Genomic DNA, 17,853 nt, shown 5'->3' with positions numbered 1-17,853 from the left:
GCAACTGTGGGAGGTATCACAGTTCTTCACTTAGAATCTCAGGAGGTCAGAAATATGAGTGATGGCACTCAAGAGTATAACTGAACCTCTTAAGAAGTCTCAAGAGATTGGCTACCATTTTGGGAGGAGCTTGCAGGTTACTAAATAGTGCAAAATGAATTGCAAGCAAGATTTGTGAAGATATTTACACCTGTAATAATGCAATATTCCCACTATCATAAGGTTGACTAGAATACTATAAAATCATTGGTAGGGAAATAATTGATTGGGAGAAAGATTTAAAATATATAGAGATTGATTTATTCAATTTATTGCATGCCTAGCAAGGTAGGATGCAATGCTAGATATGGTTCCTTATCAGAAGAAGAAATGTGATACTAGAACATTTGGGAAAGAGTGACTGTCAAATTTGGTTTACAAAAAGAAAATATTTGCATTTATATAGCACTTTTTCTGAGCATCAGACTTCTCAAAGTACTTTATAGCCAATTAAGTACTTTTGAAATGTACCTACTGTTGCAATGCAGGAAACACAGCAGACACTTTGTACACACAAGCTCGCAATGTCACAATGACCAAATAAGTTGTTTTTGTGACTCTGATGGATAAATATATTGCTGAGGGCACTGGGGTAACTCCCATACTTTTCTTTGAAATAGTGCCATTGGATCTTTAACACCTACTTGGGCAGATAAATGAGGCCTCAGTTTAATATCTCATCTAAAAGGTGGCACCTACAACAATACAGCACTCGCTTAGCACTGCAACGGAATGCCTGCTTTGATTTTCATGCTAAATCCCCGGAGTGGGCCTTGAATCTGGAATTTTGTGACTCAGGTGAGAATACTAGCAACTGAACCACAGCTGACACTCAGATGGATGAGAAGGGAATAAAGAGTGGCGTTTGGAATGAAAAAAGACTATCAGCTGAAATAAACTTCACTGATTTAGGCAAGAAAGTCAGTTTTCATATATTCAAAAAAAATCAAACTCCCCCATGTCACAGAATTAGAATCAGGAAATTTATACTCTCTTTAACACTTCATTAACAAAATGTATAATCAACATTTTATAGTGCAAGATGATACCAACATTTAAAAAGGGATATTGTCTTGATAAATGCAATTCAATCCAATTGTGTGCAGGTAAAACACAATGACCTGAATAACAAATTCAAACAAAAGCTTGCATTCAAGTAGTACTTTTAACAAAGAGATAAACTTCCAAAAAGATCACAAATAGAAATTGTCAGGGAAAATAACAGCCACAATGGAAGAAATAAGTAGGGCACGACCAAATCCTGACCAAAAAGGAAGTGATGCTGAATGTGTACAGAGAATTGATTAAGACACAGAATGGTGCCCAGTACTGAACAACCACTATGAAATGTAAGTCTTAGAAAGCTTGCAAAATTAGGTTGTAGTTATGTAAAAAGGTTTAAAGGTTAGAGGCTTTCTTCATAGGCAGAGAGAAAGATAATTGAAATTACATTTAACATGCAGGACAGAAACAGATCATTTAGGACCAACCAGTTCATGCTGGTGTTTGCTCCACCTGGGCCTCCTCCCATACATCTTCACTAAACTACCAGCATAGCCCTTGCTTCCATTTTCCTTCATCTGCTTATCTAACTTTCCTTAAATGCATTGCTACTTTTCACCTCAACTATTTCCTGAGAATTCCATTTTGTACTCCTCATTGGGTAAAAAGTTTCTTCTGAATTCCTTGTTTGATTCCTTGGTGACTATCTTATTTTGATAGCTTCTAGTATTGCTCTTCCTTACCAGTGGAAACAAATTCTGTACCTACTGTAATAATTAAACAGTTTTAAAGACATCTATTTGGTCACCCCTCAAGCTTCTTTTTATCCATAACAGCCTCTGCCTATCCATCCTTTAATGACCGGATAACCTTGAAATTCTGGTATCATCGTTGGTGTACCATCTCCAGCGCCTTCATATCCATTTCATAACATGACAACCAGAATTGCACACAGTATTCCAAGGGAGGTCTGATCAAAGCTCAATATAAATTTAGCATACTATTCTACTTTTTAATTCTGTCCCTCTCAAAATAAGCCCTTGAGCTTGGCGTGTTTTTTTATAAATAGCCATAGTGACTGACATCATTTTTAATGATTTGTGTACTTATACATCCAAATCCCTTTGCTCCATCATGCCATTTAGATTCCTAGTTTCAAAGTAACTTGTGACTTTTTCTGTATTTAACTGCCCATTTCTCAAATGTATTAATGTTTTAGTGAAATAATTGCAGTCTTCCTCCTCTGTTGACTACCCTCCCAATTTGGGGTTGCCCACAAATTTAGAAAATCGTGTGCAGTGGACAATGAAATGGCAGAAATATTAAGTTACTTAATGTTTACCACGGAGTCAAATCAAGCATAACTTTATCCTAACAGTCACTTAATGGCCCTGTTCCCATCTTGACTTTCCTGCTTTCATTTGTGTCTGTAGAATATGTCACTATTCTGCCCCTTCATCATTTTTATTTCATAGTTCCTCTTTACCTTAATTGTTCTTTCAACTTCCCTCCTAGTTTCCTGATATTCTTTTGCTCACTTTTGCTGTCGATGTACTTGGAAGCTTTCAAGCTATGGCTAACTTTTGAGAGGATAACTTACTACTTATGCCCACTGGCTCATTAACTAACATGTGTGCAAAAAGTCACAATCACTGCCAGAAGGTTAAAAAGATGGTTACCAAAACATTTTCATAAAAGATTAGAACAAAATCTTTTAGTAGGGTTTCCTTCTTTGCTCTAATTTCTGCCATTTGATAACACCCAAGCATTAGCTTTTAAACAACTGAATCAAGTTGGTATTTAAATGTTGTTAATAATGTAACAGGTACATAATTTCCCCAATGATCAGCAACTTTGGCTCTTAATGGACTCTAATGTTATCTATTCTAGTAGCCATCTCTGCAGCACAGTACCTGCACTATAAATTTCATGATCAAATTAGAGATGTTTAATGATAGGCCATTAGTCCAGGAAGATTAATCAAATGTATTCACTTATTTTGTATCAGATATTAAAGAGCATTAAGAGATTGCAAGATTACCTGTGTAGGATGCAAAAAAATTCCAGAAGTGGAGAGTAAAAGTTAAAAAGGAGAGAGAAAAGACACAAGGCCCAAGTGATACATCAAGCCCTCAGAATAACAAGCGGTCTGATGGCACCATTTTGCACTAAGCTGTTAATTTACTGCTGAATTAGAGGCAAGTTTGTGCTAAGAACTCATGCTTATTAAGAATGAATTGAAACTATCTAAATTAGCAGAGGATAGTAATTCTTTCAGTCTAAGCCACAGTACTATTCTGAACATTTTCTTTCCAATCTAGGTAGTGGTTAGTTTTATTTCTAAAATAAAATCTTGCTCTACTTTAAAATAGACAGTGTTGCAAGTAATTAATCATTAGTTCCACTGCCATTTATAAAATAATGGAACTGTGCTCTTAATTCAATATTCAAATTAATTAAAATCTAATCAACTAACTAAAGCATATTATTCTATAATTTAATAACCATTCAGCACTGCATAACAGAAAATGGGAGCAAGACAAGACTTGCATTTGTATAGCACCTTTCATGACTTCAGGACATGAAAGTGGTTAGGTAATGAAGTCTATTTGAAAGATAATCCCTGTTGTAATGTAGGAAATGTTGCATTCAATTTGCACACAGCAAGCTCTCTCATAACAACGTAATCATGACCAAATTAATTGTTTTGAAATATCGATTGAGGTATACATCTTGACCAGTGCGCCTAGAAATCCTTTGCTCTTCTTTAAATAGCGAATTAGATCTTTTACATCCATCTTAGAAAGCAATCAGTGTCTTGTTTAACATCTCATCCAAAGAATAGCACAACATAGCATGAGTTTTAGCCTAGATTTCTGTGCTCAAGTCTCAGGTGTAGAATTTGAATCCAGAATCTTGTGAAGCAGAGGAGAAGATGTTATCAAGAAAGTCATGCCTTGAAAAGACCAACAACAGACTCCAGTTGCAGCATTAAATTTGTCTCAAACCGAAACAAGCAGAGGAATTTAACTGCCAACATATATAATTGTTTAAATCATTAAGGTTTCAGATAAATGCTGCTTCAAATCAGTTTTAAGTATAATACATTTCTCTGTCAAAATATCTGTAGAGGTTTTGAAAACTCATGGCAATTACAGCAATCTGACCCATGTACAGAATTAAATTATCCTAAAGACTGATTAAATGAAAAGTTCCAACCCTAGACAGTGCACTTTTGAGTCAAATATCAATTTGAATAGCTGACCATTCTCCAAGGCCAATCTGGTTTCTGAAAGCATACTTAGGTGGTACTACTGCCACATTATATAACATGCCGTTGGTATTTCATTGTTAGTGGACATCAAAAATAATTACTACCATATTTGCTTTCTTTAGTTTAACATTTAGTGCAAGCAGCAATTTTAGAACAAATGTCAATAGACATGACATCTGTGCTGTACCAGCCATTTTCAATGCTGGATATTCTATAAATTACAGGCAAAGAAAACGCCACTTAAAACCAGAAATCAGGCTAGCTTAAAATAACCATTAGTAATTAGTCTATTTTTAAGTATTTGACTTTTAACTGTGGAAACTTTTGACGTAGACACTAAGGTAGAAGCCTTATTAATTTTATTTTACATCTGCACAAACACACTCAGATTTTTATAAATTTATTTTAATATGTTTCTATTCCTAGTGTCAGAACCTTGCATGCATCATGGAATCCCCCAATTTGCATAGGCTAATGAGGGATGGATGTGATTCCAGCAGTTGCCTGGGCTGCCCATCTGATGATTTATCCTAAAAATGGTTCCTGCTAGCCAGAGAGGATGAAAATTGGCCTTTTGGAGTTTCAAACTCATATCATTACAAATTCCACAAAAGATGCTGAATCTTTAGATTTTTGGTTAAGATGGTTCATCTATGTTATGGTAAGTTAAAGTAACTTCAATCAGTTCTGTTCACAATTATGAACTCATCGCATTCCTAAATGTTGTCGTTACTTAGAAGTTTTTTAAAAATGCTTTTTCCAATGAAATCATTTCTTCCATAATTTAACGTACCTGTCTGCGCAGGTCCCTTGTCTTTTTTGTCATTTTGTCAATTGCAGCATTCAGTGCATCACCCCTTTCTTTTCGACCAGCCTGAAAAAGAAATTGAAGTTTTAAATTGCATATATTGCGGCAGCACATTGAAAAACAGTTTGTTTGCAAGTGGTATGCGTAATTATATGCCATAATTAACTGGAACAGTTTGGAATTTCCAATATTAATTTTAAAATGTATTAACTAGAACCATATGACATTAATATCTATTAGTGATGAGCTTAAATTCAAGATAACCATACAAATTTGAAGTTACACTTTAATCCTTAAAATCTGGAATGCCCAATTAAAATCTAAACCATTATTTCCCAAAGATATGCACTTCAATGGAAAGCTTACAATTGCAGCCACCATACTTAGAACACTTTATTATTTTAAGCTTCAATAACTGAAAATATTTGAACAATTCAATTAAAGCTTTTTCCTAATTTCCTTATTCCAAGCATAGATTTTCTGCTTTTAACAGGAATTTATTCAGAAACAAGTTAAACTTGTTCTATAACCAAATATCTCAAATATGCATATTTTGAATGAATGCTTCATGGGTAATGCTTACCACCACCACAAGTGATAATCTGGTGGAGAAAGTTATCTGCCTGGTGTAGAACCTGTCTACTTTATGTTCATGTAGTGAAGGTGAAGAATAATCCCTATTTCTTTGAAAAAGTAACTAATTCATGTGTAGGAACAGAGAATACAGATTTGCACGACTGAACAGCTAGATTATTCATTTCACATTATTGCATTCCATAAAAGTACTTTGTATCAGTGTTAATTACCAAAACATGAAAATGCAATCAACTTGAAAACTTCAAAATTTAAAAATCCCATGAAATAAGAGTTTTCAAAACCACATTAGTTTTCTGAACATTGCTTGACAACTTAAATCAACATAGTAAACTGCAAACCAAATTAGAAATGCAGAGAGAAAACGATTGAACAATATCCTTTAGGATGTTGTGGCACATCTATAGCTATGTCAGCAACATTTCAAATGTCCAACCAACTCAAAAAAGATATGCCCTTTGTAAAAAAAAATCTTCCAGCATGAGATATTCCAAATCAAACCATTATTTGAAGTAATTACGCATCATTTTAAAGGGATGAGCAATATATGCAGGTCTAGCCAGTGACGCCCATGTCCCATGAATGAATAAGAAAAAGGGTGATAATTATTATGCCTGTATAACACTTACACGAATGAAAGTACTGGATTTTTTCTAAACCATGAACCCTGTCTTTTAATCAATAATAAAAGCAGAAATTATAATATCCAAGTCCAGTAAGGAAGATTTAGAGATGTTACAATGTATACAATGAAAGTGGCATTCTGCTATTTTATAGAACAATGCAACTCCATGCACTAATACTGCCTCTACTGGTGTTCTGTCCTTGTACATCACTGTGCACATTTGGGAATTGTATTTTTGTACATTATCTCTACATTCATATTCTTAATTGTGGGCATTTTATTTATTCACTAGCAGCCCAAAATAAATACAATGAATGAGATAAAAATGGGTCGCAACTTTTAAAATTAAAACCATCGAGTGAAAATCATGACTATTTTCCAACTTATTTGTTTCAGACCCAGTCAGCACTGTGTTCCATTGAAATGAAAGGGAATATTCAATTTCCTATATGTCTGCTATTCAGGAGTATGTTTAGAAAACTATTTTATAATAGTTTATTAGATGTCCAAGTGGTGCTGCACACAAGTTTGTTTGAGGAGAATGAAAGTTACGTTTAAAACAAAAAATTAACAAATTAAAAGTTAGTGAGCAGTAGCTAGATTTGTGGCATGGAAACATGAGTTGTAATTCCTGTCAACAATTTCCAAATTAAAGTGTGCTGTTGAGAAATTGTTTCTGCCCACGAACAGGGAGGAAAATCTTGTGCAAAGTTTTCTGGGTCATTCTTGTACTCCTCCTAGTGGCAGTAATATTCGAGCACATCGACTCATTGCCTTTTACGTCAAAAATGGTGCAAATAACACTTTAAGGAAGGGAAGGAAATACAATTATGAATATGTTTTGTCCTACAGCAAAATGCCTGCAGATAATTCATATGGGCTTTTCAATGAAACTTCACTCAAAAATATTGATGGCTATTAGTATAAATGACTGGCGGTTTTGCAAGTACCGAGTATGAACTGTTGAGCAACTCAATCCATGCAACATGACCAACATGTTTCTCAACAGGACAACATTTGGCTGCCAAAAATCTGAATCCTGACAGTTTCCACTGCGAGCTTACATTCACCAGGAACTCTTATAATTACTCATGCATATTTAAAATAGGACTTTAATGGCTAGTTATATCATGTGCTGCGTATCAACAGGACTTGAAAAACTATTGTGGACATAAAATTAAGCACAACAGTGGCCTGAAATCAGAGGTCAATTTTGGTAATTGTAAGATGCCACTTTCAAGATAAGTGCTTTGCTTGCAAGCTACCAATATAACTGCACTGTTATGAAGCCATCTTAAGTTTGAAAGTGGCGATGGCATATTCTTAATATTTCAAGTGTCAACAATGCAGTTGATTTTTTTGCTAATAAAAAATTCCGCATCAGCAAACAAAGCTTGAAACATAGCCTGGAGTAACTAACTTACACCCCTATGAAACAGATACTGTTATCAAAGCAATACCTTACGCATAAGGACACAATTACACCTGCAAATGATAGCTTATATTTTCATGCGTTTGCACTAGAGGAAATCCAGATTCCATAAATTTAAATCAGCCAATTGTTTATATACATGTGAATTTGGTGAGGGATTTGAGAAACCTTTGAAAGAGACCAGATAACAGCCAAATTAGTGCCAATTTTAATTTCTCAGAACAGCAGATGAGAAACAAGTCATCTCAGAAATCACAAAATTAAAAAAAACTGCTAATCAAGAAAGATGCGGCTCCATTGATGCCATTTGCTCTGCCCACTTATCCTCTTGTTCACATGGAATAGCATGCCCAAAGGCCATTGCCATCTATTTAAGAGGTCTGTTCTTGCTATCTTAGCAAACTTAACAACAGAGGAAACAGAGTAGATAGATAGAAACTGTTCCCATTGGTAGAAGGGTCGAGAACTTGGGGGCACAGATTTATAGTGATGTGATGGAAGCAGATTCAATTACGGCTTTCAAAAAAGAATTGAATAGCACCCGAAGAGAAAAAAAAACTACAGGGCTACAGGAAAATGACAGGGGGAAGAGACTCGTTGGGTTGCTCTTGCAGAGGGCTGGCATAGATGCTGAATGGCTTCCTTCTGTGCATTCTACAATTCTATGAAACTTCAGCAGTCACAGAACCGTTTGCACACAAAGGAGGAATTATTTATGACCGCAATGTAGGAATGAGTCAAAAAATGAAATAAAATTAGCAAATAATCCACAGACTACTTCTTATAAATCTGCCAAATATTACCATAATGAATATGAATAATGTTGGCCACTTTTGATTAAATTAAGTGGGTTTCTTCAGCATCGCATTTTACATCATTATGAAATGAAGATTTGAGATTAAATTCATCTGCCATCCCTATTAGTATTTCTCAGATTATTAATTTCATAACTGTTGCATAGCAACACAATTCTGGTTTTGCTTTTTTAAAAGAGGTTTTGTTCCCTGCCACTAATTTAAAATACTAGGGTTATTTTCTTAATAGACGGTAATGTTCTTTCATGGAAAATATACAATAATTTTATAAATTCAAGAGTTTATGCTAAAACCAGTTTAAGAAACATTTCTTTAAAGTCAAAATTCCTGGTAAAAAAAAAAGATGAAAACATTGTCAGATTTAGTATGCAAACTGAATTGGTCTGAACAAGAATCTGTCCATGTTTCCATATCACCTGACAAGTTACACTGTTTATTGTCTTTCATATGTTCCTGCTACCCTATACAAAAGACCTGCAGAAATCCTGTGCTTACCAGTAGGGCTTGTCCTGCAAGTTTAAACATTTCATCAACATCCGCCATTTACAAAATCAACAGACAGAGCTATCAGAACAGCACTCATTAACATTTGGGGCTTGTGCCAAAATTGGGACAGTTGTCCCACAGCCTTGGCAAACAACAGCCTGAATGTTAAACTCACTGATCTGCACCTTACAACCAATGTTCCAGACACCTCCATCATAATCCCATGTTGTGCCCAAATGGGAGTACAGTCACGAGGGGGTGGCCTTGGGAGTCCTCAACTACGAACTGCAAGTCTCATGACATCCGGTCAAATAGGGGCGACAAAATTGTCTATAATTACCATCTAACATCCTATCTCAAGTGATGAATCAGTAATCCTTCATGTTGAAACCACTTAGAAGCAGCATTAAACGTAGAAAGGGCACATTGCACTCTGACTTGGGGACCTTAAATATCCATCACCAAGAGTGGCTTGGTTGCACCACAACTGACTGAGCTGACCAAGCCCTGAAAGAACCTAACAGCTAAACTGGGCCTGAGGTAGGTGGTGATGGAAGCACAAAAAAAACTATTTGCTCTCATTCTCACCAATCCATCTGTTGCAGAGGCAACTTTTTCATGATTCGATTCATAACAGTGAAAATAAAGTTATGTCTTCACACTAGGGTGCCATCTATCTTGTGCTGTGGCACTGCCACTGTGCTAAATGAGAAAGATTCAGAACAGATCTAGTTGTTTCAAACTAGACATCCATCAGACGGTGCCAAAGTATATTCAACCACAATCTTTAACATTCGCCTAGCATATACCCTAATCCAGAGTTTGCCAAACTGGGCTCCATGGCAGGCAGAGTTTCTCCAGAATCAAACCTCTAATTGGACGAACTGGAAACAGCACAAAATTCAAATTTCCAGATCAGGGTGAGTGTGGACAGTGGAATGACGACAAGAGCGGAGTGATGGGGAGAGCAGGAAACGGGGGAAGCAGACCTCAGAATGGGAGTTGGAGTGCGGCGGGGGAAAATGGGGTGGGGGTCAGGGTGATGGGCGAATAAGGATACAAGCATGAGCCAGGGTGAGAGAAGCATGCACGAGGGCAGGAAGGGCATGTGGGAGAGGTGCAAGAAAAGAGAGGTGTGTGTGTATAAGAGAGAGATATGGGCGAGTGTGAGTATGTGCATACAAGAGATAGGGGCTTGTGTGTCTGTATAAGGGAGCGAGATATGTGCGTTTCTGTGACAGAGAGGTGAGAGTGTCAGTGCGTGTGAGGGAGAAAGTGAGGCGAGAGCAAGTTTGTACGTGTGGGAGAGAAAGAAAAGATGAGAGTGATAAGAGTCTGTGGATGTGGGAGTGCTGAGAGTGAAAGTACCTTTGTGAACGAGAGAGAGACAGAGTTGGTATGCAGTGTCATGTCTGATGACAATCCAGCTTTCCAGTGGCACTCCTCCTATTAACCAACCGAACCAAAGGAGCAACATCACTCTTCCTATCAAAAATGACAAAATGTAAGACTAACACTTTTTTTTACATAAGGGAACTTTTTAATTAAAATAAATGTATGGGTAAGAAATAGAAAAGATTTTTATATATTTGTACCAACTGCACAAAACAATCTTCTTTTTTGTAGATTAACTTTTCAACACAATGGGGGTGATTCTCCCCCCAAAATTCTAAGTGTTGAATGTGCATGAAAACGGGAGTAAATCACACTTTTTTTTCAGTGGTAATTCAGAGAAGAATCTCCCACACTCTGTGCATTGTTGATTGCACTAGCGTGAATCATGTAAAAAGCACTAGGTGGGCCCTATTCCCACTGGAGAGGCCGGCAGCATAACGCTCAACAGGCCACTGTGCATGCGCCGATCTGTTAGCACCGAGATCGGCGCATGCACAGTGGCCCCTGTGTCGGCCTCCCGACTGCTGGCCAGCTCAATCACTGGCCAGCACTGCCCCCCGCCCACCCACCCCACCACAGGCCGATCGCTGGCCCCCAAGCATGCCTAGCCCAGCTTCGACCTGACAATATCCAGGCTGAGGTGTTGAAGACTACAGCAACACTGGTATCTACCTGACAATATGGAAAATTGGCCACGTATGTTGCACCCTCAAACAGCAGGACAAATTCAATTAGACCAATTACTACCCAATACTATATAGAATAGCTATATTGTAATGAGTAAGAACAAGTCCAAGGGATGGACTCACCATCCATGGTTAACTAGAAAGGTTAAAAATACCAAACTTAAAAAAAAAACTTATAATTGTGCAAGGACAGCTGACAGAAGCTGACTGGTGGTGATTTAATTTGAGGATCACCACACCTCGGGCAAGGTTGAGAAGGCAGGCTTTCGGAAGATTGGACAGAATATAAGGAACAACAAAGGATGATTAATGAGGGGGGGGGGGGGGGGAGAATAGGAGTACAAGAGAAAGCTAGCCAGAAATATAAAAACAGATAGTAAAAATTTCAAAAAACGTCAACAAGGTGAGCACTGGTCCTATAGGAAATGAGTCTGGGGAACTGATAATGAAAACACTGATGGCAGATGAAGTGAACAGGTATTTTGCATCAGTCTTCACTATAGAGAATACAAAATATATCAGAAGCAGCTATAAATTAGGAAACGGTAGAGAGGAACTCAGGAAAATTACAGTCACTTGAAAAGTACTACTGAGTAAAGTTGCGGCTGATTAGAGCAGAGGTCCTGATGGACTTCATCTTAGTTGATGCACTTGTTTTGATTTTCCAGAGCTCCCTAGATTGAAGGACAGTCCCATTAGCTTGGAAGATAGCAAATGTAATTCCATTAGTCAATACGCGAGACAGAACACGAGAAACTACAGGCCAGTTGGCTTAACATCGGAGACACGGAAAATGTTAGAAGCTAATAAAGTTAGTGCAGGGCACTTGCATAAGCTCACGATAATCAGGCAGAGTCAACATAGTTTAATGAAAGAGAAATCATATTTAACCAACCACGTAGCTCAGCTCCAGGACATCACTGTTGGGAGTTATTTGGCTAGTGTCCTAAGCCCAAACACCTTTCAGCTGCTTCGTCAACAGCCTTCCTGATAACATTCAGAAGTGCAGATAATCACAAATGATTGTAGTGTCATTTACAACTCCTCAGAAACTGATATAGTCTGTGCTTGGATTCAGCAAGCTCTGGACAACATTCAGACTAGGAATAAGTGCATTCGTGCCACATAAGTACCAAGTAATAACCAGATCCAATATAGGGAATCTACCCATTTCCTCTTGACATTCAATGTCACAATCTCCTACCATTAACATTCTGGTGGTTGTCACTGACCAAAACAATTTACAGGACCAGCCATATAAACAGCCCAGCTATAATGGCAGGTCAGTGGCAGATGGGATTCTGCAGCAAGATGGGATTCACCATTTACAAGGCATGAGTCAGGAATGCAATGGAATATTTTACACTTGTCTGGGTGCAGCTCCAAAGTACCCTATCCACCACCTTAAACATTCACTCACTCCGCCACCACAATACAATAGCAGTAGGGTATACTATCTAAAAGATGCACTGTAGTGACTTGCCAAAGATCCTTACCAGCTTAACCCCCATCACGTAGAAGAGCAAACACATGGGAACACCAGCACTTGCAAATTCTCTAAGTCACATACCATCCTGTCTTGCAACTATATCACTATGCTTTTACTATCATTGGGTCGACTCTCTACCTCACAGCATTGCACGTCTATCTAAACATTACTGCAGTATAGTTCACCATCATCTTCAAGGGCCAAGCAATGAGGGATAAGCAATAAATGCTGGCCTTGTCAATTAAGTTCTCATTCCAAGACCAAATGAAAAAAAATTTGGTTGATCCCAAACTCGCATGCAGAACAGCATTTTAAAATTCAGTTTGACGAGATCTTCCGAGGAAAAAGGAATGGATAAAGATAATTTTTTTCACTGCCAAAATTTGCTTGCGTGAAGTGGTTACAGTCATTGAGAGGTGAGTGCCCGCTAGAGCGCAGAGAGAGAGCGTGCTGAGCAATCTTTAATGAGTGCCGTGCGAGAGAGAGCTGTGAGCATTATTTGGTTTCAGATTCCAGCATCCTCAGTAATTTGCTTTTATTACTGAGCATCCTAAACGAGTGCCGAGCATGAGAGAGTGTGAGCGCGCACGCGCTGAGCATCCTTTAACGAGTGTCGAGCATGAGAACTTGCGCTCTGAGCATCCTTTAACGAGCTCGAGAGCAAGAGAGTCTGTGAAGGGTCTCCAGGGATCTGCAAAGCTGGCGGCCACCACGTGACTAGCAAACACTGGTTCGAACGCACAAGATTTACAAAGAATTCAGCAAATCAAATGGACCAAACAGAGGAAGACCTCTTGGAGCACTGGATGCTGATAGGCTGCCTAGTTAGCCCATCAGCATCAAATGCATCGAAAGGCCTTGCTATGATTGGTCCATATGATCTCACTGTTGTTGTGCAGAAAAACCTGCAGCCAATAGCAAGGCCAACGTGAGGTGCAAGTCAGCAGGAGACAAATCAGCCAAAAGCGGGATGGCGGCCACGAGAAGCTGTGCATGGCTTACAGGTGCATGCGCGCACGCGAGGGGGGGGGGGGGGGGGGAGGCGCACGCGCGCACGCGAGAGAGAGGGGGGGGGAGACGCACGCGCGCACGCAAGAGAGGGGGGAGGCGCGCGCACGCAAGAGAGGGGGGAGGCGCGCGCACGCACGCAAGAGAGGGGGGAGGCGCGCGCGCGCACGCACGCAAGAGAGGGGGAGGCAGCGCACGCACGCGAGGGGGAGGCACGCGCGCGCACGCACGCAAGAGAGGGGGAGGCACGCGCGCGCACGCACGCAAGAGAGGGGGAGGCGCGCGCGCGCACGCACACAAGTGAGGGGGAGGCGCGCACGCACGCAAGAGAGGGGGGAGGCGCGCGCGCGCACGCAAGAGAGGGGGGAGGCGCGCGCGCGCACGCAAGAGAGGGGGTTGCGCGCGCACACAAGAGAGGGGGAGGCGCGCGCGCGCACACAAGAGAGGGGGAGGCGCGCGCGCGCACGCGAGAGGGGGGAGGCGCGCGCGCGCACGCGAGAGGGGGGAGGCGCGCGCGCGCGCACGCACGCACGCAAGAGAGGGGGGAGGCGCGCCCGCGCAAGAGAGGGGGGAGGCGCGCGTGCGCACGCAAGAGAGGGGGAGGCGCGCGCACGCAAGAGAGGGGGGAGGCACGCGCACGCAAGAGAGAGAGGGGGAGGCGCACGCGCGCACGCAAGAGAGGGGGAGGCGCGCGCGCGCACGCAAGAGAGGGGAGGCGCGCGCGCGCACGCAAGAGAGGGGGAGGCGTGCGCGCACGCAAGAGAGGGGGGAGGCACGCGCACGCAAGAGATGGGGAGGCGCGCGTGCGCACGCAAGAGAGAGGGAGGCGCGCGTGCGCACGCAAGAGAGGGGGGAGGCACGCGCACGCAAGAGATGGGGAGGCGCGCGTGCGCACGCAAGAGAGAGGGAGGCGTGCGCGCGCACGCAAGAGAGGGGGAGGCGTGCGTGCGCACGCAAGAGAGGGGGAGGCGTGCGTGCGCACGCAAGAGAGGGGGAGGCGCGCGTGCGCACGCAAGAGAGGGGGAGGCGCGCGCGCGCACGCAAGAGAGGGGGAGGCGCGCGCGCGCACGCAAGAGAGGGGGAGGCGTGCGCGCGCACGCAAGAGAGGGGGAGGCGCGCGTGCGCACGCAAGAGAGGGGGAGGCGCGCGCGCACGCAAGAGAGGGGGAGGCGCGCGCGCACGCAAGAGAGGGGGGAGGCGTGCGCGCACGCAAGAGAGGGGGAGGCGCGCGCGCACACAAGAGAGGGGGAGGCGTGCGCGCACGCAAGAGAGGGGGAGGCGCGCGCGCACGCAAGAGAGGGGGAGGCGCGCACGCGAGGGGGGAGGCGCGCGCGCACGCAAGAGAGGGGGGAGGTGCGCGCGCGCACGCAAGAAAGGGGAGGCGTGCGCGCGCCGCAAGAGGGGGAGGCGTGTGCGCGCACGCAAGAGAGGGGGAGGCGTGCGCGCGCACGCAAGAGAGGGGGAGGCGCGCACGCGAGGGGGGAGGCGCGCGCGCACGCAAGGGAGGGGGGAGGTGCGCGCGCGCACGCAAGAGAGGGGGAGGCGCGTGCGCGCACGCAAGAGAGGGGGGAGGCGCGCGCGCGCACGCAAGAGAGGGGGGAGATGCGCGCGCGCACGCAAGAGAGGGGGAGGCGCGCGCGCACGCAAGAGAGGGGGGAGGTGCGCGCGCAAGAGAGGGGGGAGGCGCGCACGCACACGCAAGAGAGGGGGAGGCGCGCGCGCACACGCAAGAGAGGGGGGAGGCGCGCGCGCACACGCAAGAGAGGGGGGAGGCGCGCGCGCACACGCAAGAGGGGGGGGAGGCGCGCGCGCACACGCAAGAGAGGGGGGAGGCGCGCACGCACACGCAAGAGAGGTGGGAGGCGCGCGCGCACACGCAAGAGAGGGGGGAGGCGCGCACGCACACGCAAGAGAGGATAACATAGCGAAGCATTAACTACATGGTCCATCGAGCCTGCTTCGCTATTTAATACGTCATGTTCAAGGTGGTGTGCAACAAGTTGTTATAAACCAACAAGTAAAATGTCAGATAGTCTAATAATAGAAATTGTCTGTGTGATATTTAACTAACTGTTTTCTTTTCAAACCAAATCAATTTAATCTCACTGTGATTACAATCTCACATTCAATATGAAGGTTTATAGATCCTTAAACTGAAGTTAATAACTTTCTCTTTGGTCCTACGTCAACTAGGCACCATTTTAAACATTAGCTCCCCACTGCAAAGACAGGCAAATACTAACTCCCCAATTCTGATCAGAATCTGTTCATTGCAATACTCAGTGTAGCAAAATACTCCAATGGCTAAAATTACTCAACCATATTTGATTGTATTTGGCGGAACTGAAAAACTATTGCCAATTACATTCGCGTCATATTTTCCTAGCAAAAAAGTATCACTACTGAATCATATAAACACCTACAATGAAATGGGTGGGAGGTGAAGGGCAGAAAGATGCCTCAGATGAGAGGTGAATAAGGAGGAAAGCAGAGTGAAAATCATTAGAATGACAAATTAGGAAGCTTAAGATAAACAAAGGTCTAGCCTACAATGATTTTAATCTATGGGTATTTGTGGAGTTGACTAACATTTCAAATCATCTTATTCACATTGTTCAAAGTCCGCTGTAATAGGATAGTATCCCAATGGATTAGGAAGTCCCAAAAAAGGTCCCCATTATAGAAAAAAGGCAAGGACTGAACAAAAATGACCAACCTCTAAGTTTCAGCACAATTCCTGTAGAAATCTGCAAGGCTTTGGTTGGTTTAGGCCTCCATATTACAAAAATCATTTAAAATTAATGGAGAAAGCCATGATGATGATTATATAGATCATTCCTGAAAGTCATAGAGCATATGTTCTGAGGAAAGTTAGTCTCCCAGACTGCTTTACTTGCTGAAAAGGATAGCAGAATCGAGGGGTGGAATTGATCATTAACATTTTCTTTTTCCGTGGGATATAGATTCAAAGAATAACATTGCTTAAAACTAAAGGTACAAAAGTAATATGAAAAGAGTTGCTTAAATTTTTTACTTTTTCAAAATAAATAGCAATAATGGGCGGATTACCAGTCTGTACAAAAAAAATGTTGTAAAAGTAGATAAGTTGTGTTAAATGTTAGTTCCAAATTGGAAAACTGATCGTTAGTTTGGAAGGACGAGCCACTCCAATCCAAAAACTACCATATTAAAAGCAACTGGAATGTTAAGGGGTGACTTAGTTCTTAGGTCACTTGGAGAAAAATCAATGCATTTTTCTGCTACTTTTATAATACAGTAGTGCTATTGACACCACCTGGTGATTTTGGTATTCGTGTTGTATACTTGTGCCCCTGCAGCAAGAAATACCAACTTAACAATCACTCCACACCCCAAGAGTCCATGTTTTTTGGTTAATGGTAAATTGAATACTCAACCTGCTTCTATAGGCAAGTGATTTGATTAATATACCTTGCTGGTCTGTATAGATCGTCACCAGCTAGTGAGGAAAGCCCATGAGCAAAAAGAAAAGCTGTGATTGTGACTTTTCAAACAGCTCATTTTTACAAGCATTCTGAAATTTAATTGCATCTAGACAGACTGCAAATTAAGAATCCTCCAAATCTTTGGACAATTGTATCCTTTAATCTAAATGGAGCATTACACTTTAAAATTTAATCTAATCTGAAGAGTTCTTCTTTCTGCACATCACAACTATTTTACTTAGATTTTCCTGTTTTCTTGGCCCTATTCTTCTCCAATCAACCTAGTCTGAATATCAAAAAAGAATACCAGCCACTAGCCTAGTCTACTAGCAAAGACTGGTTTAGAAATAACTCAAAAAGGTGAGTTAATAATAAAATTCATCAAGTGTATTGATAGTCATCACTTCAATGGTCATGGCTCAACAAACCAAATGGAACATTCTAGATAAGGGTAGAATGCCCAGTTACATAATTCTATGCAGTAGTGCTTTTATGTTTGCTGCTGTATTATTTGAATCAATACCAAATAAAATGATTTATCAAGATTTTGACTTTGTTAAAATATAACTAGCCAGAAATACTGCATGTTACCGGAGAATACGTGGGGGTAGGGCCTGGGTGGGATTGTGGTCAGTGCAGACTCGATGGGCCGAATGGCCTCCTTCTGCACTGTAGGGTTTCTATGATTCTATGATATATTGCAAGATATTACGTAAACAACTCTGATTGAGAGTCA

At 41.8% G+C, this 17,853-nt stretch overlaps 1 protein-coding gene across 1 annotated transcript in view; it reads right to left on the bottom strand.

Moving 5' to 3' along the window:
- The window catches only part of ctnna1 (catenin (cadherin-associated protein), alpha 1), a 172,662-nt gene that overhangs the window by 43,068 nt on the left and 111,741 nt on the right, over positions 1–17,853 (bottom strand). The window contains exon 8 of the mRNA XM_078231172.1: positions 5,109–5,189. Within this exon, the coding sequence (XP_078087298.1) occupies positions 5,109–5,189 (81 nt within the window). The remainder of the gene's footprint in view (positions 1–5,108; positions 5,190–17,853) is intronic.

This window comes from Mustelus asterias, chromosome 16 (genome assembly GCF_964213995.1).
Source record: "Mustelus asterias chromosome 16, sMusAst1.hap1.1, whole genome shotgun sequence".
In the NCBI taxonomy this organism is placed as follows: domain Eukaryota; kingdom Metazoa; phylum Chordata; class Chondrichthyes; order Carcharhiniformes; family Triakidae; genus Mustelus; species Mustelus asterias.
Note: the sequence above shows the minus strand (reverse complement) of the source record. Positions and strands in the feature narration are given on the sequence as shown.